At 52.9% G+C, this 9,234-nt stretch overlaps 1 protein-coding gene across 1 annotated transcript in view; it reads right to left on the reverse strand.

Moving 5' to 3' along the window:
- The window catches only part of SEPT9 (septin 9), a 16,058-nt gene extending 7,796 nt beyond the window's left edge, over positions 1-8,262 (reverse strand). Inside the window, exons 1-4 of the mRNA XM_010181274.1 lie at positions 8,007-8,262; positions 4,258-4,386; positions 3,770-3,851; positions 2,909-3,046 (exon numbers count right to left, since the gene is read on the reverse strand). Coding sequence (XP_010179576.1) covers positions 2,909-3,046; positions 3,770-3,851; positions 4,258-4,386; positions 8,007-8,166 — 509 coding nt within the window. The 5' untranslated portion in view covers positions 8,167-8,262. The remainder of the gene's footprint in view (positions 1-2,908; positions 3,047-3,769; positions 3,852-4,257; positions 4,387-8,006) is intronic.
- Between the last annotated feature and the right edge of the window lie 972 nt (positions 8,263-9,234).

The following is a 9,234-nucleotide window of genomic DNA, read 5'->3' on the forward strand; positions in this document are numbered from 1 at the left end:
CTTAAAGTGCCACTACAGGAATCAAAACTCATGGCGAGCTGCAAAGTTATTTCCTTTTGGTTGTGCCCCAGATCAAATGAGCAGCAAGAATTCAAGCCCTGCATTAAGCACACATCAGCAAGCACCCAGCAGCCGCCCAGCCCCATTGCCAGGACCCGTCAGCCTGCTTCAAGGACCCAGCAGCATCCGAGAGAGGCAGCTGGTGGGGACAGGCAGTGGCTGGCAGTCATCACCCAACAGCTCTGGTAGATGCAGAAAGGGGTTGCTGAGGCTGGGGGTGTTTCAGAGTCTCATTTCAGAGCCAAGTGGTGCTTCACAGGGGTCAGGGCTGAGAGATTTATTGGGTGGCAAAGAACAGGGCTGGTGCAGCTGCAGTCAAAAGCCCCTGCCATCACATTAACGGGCCTTCACAAACATGGTTTTACAGGAGTGTTACAAGAAGGAGAGGGTGTGTGCAAACTAGATGGGTTGCAAAGCCTGCCTGGATCTCGCTGCAAAGGGAGACAGCAGCAGAAACTTATCTGCTGATTAACCCTTGAGCTGCCCAGACTGAAGTGAATCTGAGCAACCCTGCACTGCAGCCTCTCTATCTGTGCACTTGATTAACTTTGCTTTTCCCTTCACCTCTCCTTCTCTTTTGACTGAAGATAAAGCAAGCTCTCCCCTAAGGACCTAGCCAGGGAACGGATGCCCAGTCCTGTCTGTGTCTGCCTATGCAAGTGAGGAAGGACAGAGAGACACCACTCACCGCTGCTCTGGTTATGTCATGCAGTGAGGGCAGCAGGGAACCGAAGGCAACACAAACAAACCCCGTGCAATCGCTATCCCAGGATGATGGCACAAAGCACCCTGGGACAGCAAGCGGCATGGGAAGCATGTGGATGGTGCCACGTGGGCATGGCAGGGTTCCCCACAACTCGCTGTGGTTGTCCCTAGGGCAGGTCCCTGCAGCGCTATGACCCACTGCCCTTGTCAGCCATGCTCCCCCCATTGCCTCCTGGTGAAGGCAGAAGCACCAAGGCAAGGACCTTGATGCCCTTCCCATACTTTTCCACATGGAACTGTGGACCACATGCCTTGGTGGAGGCACAAACCTGCATTAAACATTGTGAGACAGCCCTGTGGCACAGCCTTCTAAACCCTTGTTCTCCAAAATGAGCATGAACCTGTGCTACAAGCACTGCAGAAAGCCTGTCCACGATCATAAGAAATCTAACTTCAGCTTCATAAGGAGGCAAAGAGGAAACCCAATGCCTGTGCGAGTTCTTGGAGAAGCAAAATTTCCCATTGACTTCTCCCTCCCAGTGGGGTTTTTTCCCCTTCACTAATTTCTCTGCTTATCTCCATTCCACAGCAGGAGGGGACGTGTGAGCCCAGGGCAGCTCTGACACCGGGGCATGAAAGTACAGCCTTGAGCCACTCCCGGGGGGTAAGTGCTGGCCCCAGCCGGGCTATCAGGCTACAGGGAACGGGGATCAGCACAGGGCTCAACAACAACGGCCTCCAAACGTTGGGCTCATTCGGATATTGGAAACACATGTTCATTGGAGAGAAAGAAAGCAAGCAGCTGAACTTCCACACAATTGCTGTTAGCCGGCGGGTGAGAGAAACCAGAGCACGGCTGGAGAGGCTCCGGCAGGGGACGTGGGGATGGGCTCCAACGCCACTGCCTGCACAGCCCGGGGAGGGCAGCTGCCACCACCCAAAATTTGCAATCTCTGTGCAGGTCACGTATCCGCAGGATCCAAGCATTGGGCACGCTTTTAAGGGTTAAACACCCAAAGCGATGAGAAAAAGCTCAAGCACCTGACCTGCCAAGGCATGGTCTGCAGATCGCAGCTGAGATAAGCAGGATCAACACCCTAGGCTTGCCTAAAAATGTCACCTCCTTTTGAAATGTTTTCTGCCTTATTGTATTAAACCATAAATGTTTCATCGGGCCTCTCTGTTCCCAGTCGATGGACGGTTACACAAGAAGAGCATAACTGGCCCATGCAGTCATTTTATCCCAGTGAAGGATGCATTTTTGGTCTACCCACTGACAGAAACAAAACAAAGTCTTTACTATTGGAATAAATCTCTACATGGGGAAGAGGAAAAGGCTGACATTAATACAGTTCTGGTGGCTTAAATTTACTTTTGAAAACAGACCCCAAAAATTTTACCATGTAGACAGAGCCAGAAGTGGAAGGAATTGACACAAATCAAAAGGAAATTTAAGTCTCATTTTATGTTGTGATACTTTAAGTCACATTTTTCAAGACACTTCAAGTGCCCCAGATTTTCCCTGTGAGCTATGTGCCTAGGGAAAAAAAAAACCAACCAACAAACCAAACCCCAAAGAAAAAAAAAAAAAAGAGAGAGCAAGATCTGGGCCTTTGATGCTGTCACTTGAAAAGTACCAGAGCCAGAAGATCTCTGCACTGAATAAACTGCATCCCACTTGCAGACCAGTCAAACAACCTACAAAATACCCTTAAAGGGTAAGGGTGTTTGCCTCCTTGGTAGCATGAGGAAAACTGGCTTCTCCCCTTACAAAGGCAGGGGCACAGCAAAGAAAACTACTGTTCTGTTTGCAAAGGCAGCCTTTCCATCTAGTATGAGAGTTCAACGACTGGTATCCACTCTCAGTCGAGCAAGCAAGGAGACCAACACAAAGCAAGCAGCTAACTGGAGCTCAGGGAGGCTTTGATGGCCTCCTGGAAGAGAAAACTCCATGGTTTTTTGGGACACAGGAGCTCTGCTATGTTATTGCAAGGGCTCCAAGTGCTACAGCCCTTTTCTGGGCTCCTCAAGACCCCAAGAAATACAGGGGGGATCCCAAGGAAGACATCAACAGCTGAGTTGCCCAAGGCCAAACGCCGGAGGGAAGGCACAAGGGTCCAAGTGAGGACAGCAGCGTACGTACGAGTGGCCGGTGGCTGGGATGAAGTATATACAGCAGTGCACCCGCGTGTCAGGGATCCGCTTCTTCCGGTTGATGTTGATTTCCTCCTGCAGGTACTTCTCGTACTGGTCATTGATGAACTTCATGATGGGCTGCCAGCTGCAGAGGGAGAGAAACACAAGACAATGAGTTTGTGTGGGGGATCTGGGCCACCCTGAACCTCCCACCTGGCCTGAGGGTGGCAGAGAAATCACAAACCTCACCCATTCACTGCTTGACAACTCCCCAAACTGTGTCAGGAGAGGATTTACTGGCTGGTTCAGACAAGCAAGTGCCTATAAAGTGCTCCTTTCTCTCCTACTGGACCCAGCTGCTGAGCAGGGCAAGGCTGGGAGCATCCCTTGGCTCCTCATACTGCATCATAGCACAGGAGCAAAAGCAGCATCAAACCTCGCAAAACCTAGCCTGGGTCATGGCAAGGAGAAGACATCTGCCATTGGCAGGCCAGGCCGGACCAGACCTGCCCCAGTCCGGGGGGGGCCACCCTGCACGGGCAGCTGCGTCCTAGTGTCCCAGGGACACACGGCAGAGTCCAGTCTCCAGAGCCACATGAGCGAGGCCCAGGGACCAGCCAGGCCGGCACACAGCTGCTCCCAGCTGCAAACAAAGGTTGTCTCATGGCCGGAACAGCAACATGTTTGTGGGCTCTCACAGGGTCCAGGATGAGCCCCGAGGAGCATGGCACTGCACTGCCACCCACAACAACCCTTTCCCCTGCTCCCCACGGGTGGCACAGGACCAGGCTACAGCCCTTGGCACCAGCTCCAGGTCAGGATGCTCTGGGGCTCAGCTGCCTTCCCTCCACACTGGTCCCCAGCTCACCAGTTCTCATTGTTGATGTGGTCTCCAAAGCCCGGGGTGTCGATGACTGTTAGCTTCATGCGAACCCCCTTCTCTTCAATCTCTGAAACGAAGAGGAAAGCCACTGCATGAAGCAAGCATCTATGGGTGCTCTGGCCAAGCCTGCCCTTGCAAAATCAGCCAGAGCACTGGAGCTTGCTCCCTGAGGAGAAATGCACCATCACAGCTTCTAACAGGCACAAATCAGCCCTCCACAGGAATGCAGGACCACATGTGCCCTGACATCCCACCCCCCATGGTCACCCAGCTTGTTCCCTTCCATTACAGTTATGTCAGTGCTGGTGGATAAAGGAAAAAATAGATGTTTTCTCAGCCCTGCAAGTATCTCTGGGTGGTAAAAGCCCTTTGAGTGGTGGTTTAGTGGAGGTCCACAAACCCTGCGAGCCCAGGAAACATAAGGCAGAGCAGGACTAAAGCCAAAGCACCAAGTGGGACCTGCAGAGCCTCACCGTGAGTGATGGATTTGATTTCAATGGTCTTGGGGATCCGCTCTTCGGAAGTCGGCTGTACAGATTTCCGGCTGATTTTGGATTTGAAGAGGGTGTTGATTAACGTAGATTTCCCCAAGCCGCTCTGACCTGGAAAACAGCAGGATAAACCACAAGTCAGCACTTGCTCGTTTCCGGGCTGTTTTTCCAGGGGCCAGGGGATGGGGATGCTGATGGATTCAGCCCGGACTGGATCTGAGGGAGGGAGGTGAGAGGGGCAGCTGCTCCCCTGCAGCCTCCCCGTCTCAAGGAGCTCAAATCCCTCCTGGGTAGGAGGATGCTGTGGGCAGCAAGGACCTTCCCTGGCTCTGATACAGACAGCTTGTTGGGAGCTAGCAGGTCAAGAGCTGGTTCCTTGCATCCAGCTGAAATCACAGCAGCACCGAGGGCAGACAGACACCATCAGGGATATTCTAATGGCTCAGCAGCCCTGAAGAAGGGCACAGGGACCAGCAAACCCCAGGAAGGAGTATCCCGACACATCTGTGCCTTTAGCCTCCTGCAGCCTCCCCTCTCCAGCTCCGCAGGGAAGACTTGGAGCAGCTTGGCAAGCCTTTGGCTGGGCAGGATTAACAGCAGCGAGAGCCTTCCAAACCTCAGCCTTGCAGCATCTGCTGCTGCTTCCCAGCCGGACTTGCTTTCGCAATGGGACCAGCTGGCTGCACAGGTCCCTTTAGGCAGGTCTGGGCCAAGAGCTCCTGAGTCGCACAAAACACTCCAGGAAGCACATCAGATTTCACAGCTTCAGAAAAAAATGGCTTCTAGAGAGAAGGCATTTCATGCTTTATATCCCAGAGCTGAGGTACATCTGTGTGGAAAGGACACCAGCAGTTCTTGAGTCTCCAGATCAGCTGTCTCATGAGCTTGGAGAACAGTTTTTCCAGAGCAAATTCCAAAAAAAAAAAAAAAAAGACAAGAGAAATTCCTCTAAACCCAGGGAGCAGGCACTTGGCTTCAGAGCAGATGTCCCATTCCCCTGCAACCACCGCAGAGCTCCTGCACACACCATGGCCCCATTCTGCCAAGCCACATTGCAGCCACCTATCACAGCACTGCCACCAGCATGTCACTGGCACTGCAAGTGTCTACACACAAAGTCAGCAAGGGTTTCGTCTATGTCATCCAGTACCCCAACCCATCCAAAGGCCCCCACACAAAGCCACTGGTAGGGTCAATCAGCGTATCAGTACTGGGCATCACCTCCTTGCCAGCCTGCTCCCTGATCAAACACCAATCTACAGCTGAGTTCACAATGCTACTGATGGCACACTACAACCCAGCGCAGGAAAACTCCATTCACCGGCCACTACCAGTGCTGGGTTGTAGAAGAAATGCAAGGACCAGGCTGGGGTCTGGGGCTCCAGGTCCTCTGCTGCCTGCAAACATGCAGGGCCAAGCACAAACAGGTCTGGAGCTGCAAATGCAGAGAGCCGAAGTGAAGCTCTTGTTGCTCATCATGAATTGTGGGGAGATGGGGAAAGCAGGAGGACTGGAGCTGCTGGAGCTCCTGGGCTCTGCGTTCGTGCCTGTCCAAGCCACCAGAGCTGCACTGCCTGGACAGGGACCAGAGAGGAGAGTTGCTGTCCACAGACGTGATGTCCCCTCTGAACCACAACCTCACCTCACCAAGTGACAGATGCAGCTGCACCATGGGAAACCGATGGCCCCGTGTGGGCGGTGGGGTGCAGGGCAGACCCACTCCCACCTCCCCCAGTTTGCAGCCCAGTGCATTCCCCCAGGCTGAAATCAGGCAAGGAAAGCACGGCTGAGCCTCACCGCGCTGGGCCAGCTCTCCTCTCCTCCAGCTGCTCTGGACCAAAAACTGAACACAAAGTATGTACTCTGTGTTTTGGTTGGTTGTTGTTTTTTTTTTCCTTAAGCTTAAGACTTTTTTTTCTCATCTACGCAGCCTTAGAGGACATGGGGCTGAGCTGGCCTCAGCCTTGAAGCCTCCTCTCAGAGCTTTGATTGAGCTGGCAAAATCCTTTTGAATAGGGACCCCGGCACACAGGGCAGAGGATTTCCAAAATGTCCCATCACAAGGGCCTGCTCCAGGCAGTGACTGCCCCACAGCAGTGCCCAATTCCCACCTCCCATGCAAAAGTCACCTCCCTCCTCCCTCCCCTCATCTCCTGCATGCAAAGCAGCGATTGTGAGGATTTCTACACAAGGACTCGCAGCTTAGATTGGATGGGAATAAAGGAGTTAAACTAATCCCCAAAAACCCACCCATCCCCTGGAGAAATGCAGCAGGATGAGGCTCCAGCACAGCATTCCCTCCCTGAGCAGCATTCCAGGAGGTGCTGCTCCTCCTGCATCCCCCCCTGCATCCTTGTGGAGGGCCGAAGCTCGCCTTGTTTATGCTGCCATGAATTCCCCAGGCTGTAAACAACCAGCCCGCAGCCTGCCAAGGGAAGAACAATGTTTTCCAGCCGTGCTGCAGCGCCGGCTTTTGTGCCACACACAGCGCTGCCAGAGCAGAGCTGGGCCCTCGCTGGGACATCCCTCTGAAAGCCAAGGTGCTGCCAAGGCACAGCCTACTCAGGGAGGGACGGGTGCATCTCCTGGCAGGGCAAAGGGAGCTCAGCTCATGCAGTCTCACTTGCAGACTCTCAGGATAAGTGCTCCAATCCCTGTGCCCCAGGAGTGCTGCTTCACTGGCACCAGAGGGGTTTTTTTGTTTTGTTTTGCCCCTTTTTTTTTTTAAAAAACCCTTGCAAGCACTGGTTCTGCAGTGAGCCAGTTTGCACCAATGTCCCAGCCTGGGGAGCCTTCCCCATAGATCAATTTGTGTATGAAAATATCAAAATGGGAGAGGTAGTGCATCAGCAGAGCTCACTGGGAAGCTACAGTACACTAATATCTTTTACCAAATTAGCAAACTCTGGGTCAGCACCCCACCCCATAACCCTAGGAAGCTCCCCAGGGCTGTAGGGGTCTTACTCCATGGGCAGCCCAGCTCATGCAAGGGGCTCCACAGGGCCAGGCCAGACAATGATAGCTGGAAAAAAGCAGAAAAGGCTCATTTCCTTTCCCTTTTGCCCCCTTACACAGCCTCCAGCAGTGTCCACCCAGCTTTTCAGTATACCCAGCATGTTGCTGGCACTGCATGGCCCCAGAGGGGTCACCAGCAGCAAAAGCTGCTCAAGCCGAACAACATGTCTATTGCTGGCCTTTATTCCCACCAGTAAATCACACATAGCATTTCTTCCCCAGTACTTGGAGTGGTTGCCTGAGCTGCACAGCACAACAAAACTCAGAAGCAAGCATTTTACCCCAATTGCTGTAAATGCTAGCAAAGATTCAGGCTCTGGTACACCAGCAGCAGTGCAACACCTTGAGCCCTAATGTGCTCTCTGACTGCTTACACCAGTGCTTGGCTCCCAGGAGAGCAGGCAGGGAAGCTCTCTGCAACGTTTTTGAGAGTCCCAACACCCCTTGGGGTTTTCCCCTCCAGGATGTGCCTATGGATAACGCACCCCAAGACATGGGAAGATGCGTGGGAGCATGGGCCATGTCACACAGACAGCTTTAACAACAGCTGAATCCAAGCCAGCTCCTCAGGAGTAGGGTTTACTGACTCCTAAGGCAGAGACCCCCACACTAAGCTGCTCCCAAGTAGGCTCCAGAGATGACAAACATCGTTGTAGAAGAACAAAACCAACTCGCCGAGCACGTTGCGGGCAGCTGGTGTGGGGGGAAGAACTCACCCACGACCATGATGTTGAACTCGAACCCCTGCTTCATGGCTTTCCGTCTCATCTGCTCCAGGATGGCGTCTATCCCCACGTAGCCGAAGTCTGCAGCCGGTTTCTCTGGCCGTGTCGGCGCCGCCTGCTTGGGGCCAGCATCTCGCGGAGCGTCCGTCATGCTGGGAGCGTAGCTGGGAACTGCCTCTGGACCTGCGGAGGCAAAGAGAAGTGGTCAGAGGTGGCAGGCAGGGCCAAGTACGCCATGATGCTGCTCCTGGGAGAGACTGAAAGGATGCCTTCTGCATCCAAGCAGGAAAAAAGCAAGCATGGGGACTCAGGGCACTGAGAGGTGGCACATGAGATCTTCCTTCATCTGCAATTACATTTAATTTGGGATTCCTTTTCTTAACTTATCGGATTCACCGTGATCCCTGCCCACATCACCATGCCTGCCGCAGCAAAGAGATGCTGCTATGTTGGGAGCAGGCACACCAGGTGGCTGCTGCCACGGAGCAGGACCTAGCACTGAGAAAGCCCTTGGCACAAGTCTGGGAATATACTTAGTGAGTGATGAAGGCTTTCAGCAACACGGCCCAGGCACTGCTGTTAAAGGCTCGCAGACCTACCCAGCCTGCCTGCTCCTCCATATGCTGTAATTACAGTGCTAGCAGATGCTGGTGGGAATGCCTAATGGCTGCGTTTCAGGGAACTGGGATGGCTCTGCAGACACAGAAAAGTCCTCAGTGTCTGCTGACACGTGCCCTCTTTGAGCTCTGGCTGATGCGGCGCAGAGGCTGTCGGCCCCAGCTGGCTTCTCACCGAAAACCCAAAAACCAGTGCATCTGCATCAAAACGGGTCACACCAGACAACACCCACGCAATCACAAAGCTTTCATGATCCTGCTCTAATTCTGCCAATATCCACATAAGGAACCCAAACCCTTCAGCTTCCTGCAGAGACAGGGTGCTCTTATCCTGTGCAAGAACACCTTAAGCATTTTAATTCCGTTAAGCTTTTTACAATGCTTATTAATCTATTATTTATTATATTATTATTAATAAAACCATTATTATTTGAAAGGACTTGTTGTAAAGTCCTCATCCTCAGTCCTTCAAACAGAAAGATGGCTTTTCACTCATCTCCTCACCCCACTGTTATTTCTGGCCTTTGATAAGGTGCTGCCTGATTTTCCCTCTCTCCCTCCGAAGAGATTTGGCTGCAGGAGCATAGCTGGTCCAAAGGGGC

Source organism: Mesitornis unicolor, unplaced genomic scaffold (assembly GCF_000695765.1).
Source record: "Mesitornis unicolor isolate BGI_N332 unplaced genomic scaffold, ASM69576v1 scaffold3813, whole genome shotgun sequence".
Taxonomy (NCBI): domain Eukaryota; kingdom Metazoa; phylum Chordata; class Aves; order Mesitornithiformes; family Mesitornithidae; genus Mesitornis; species Mesitornis unicolor.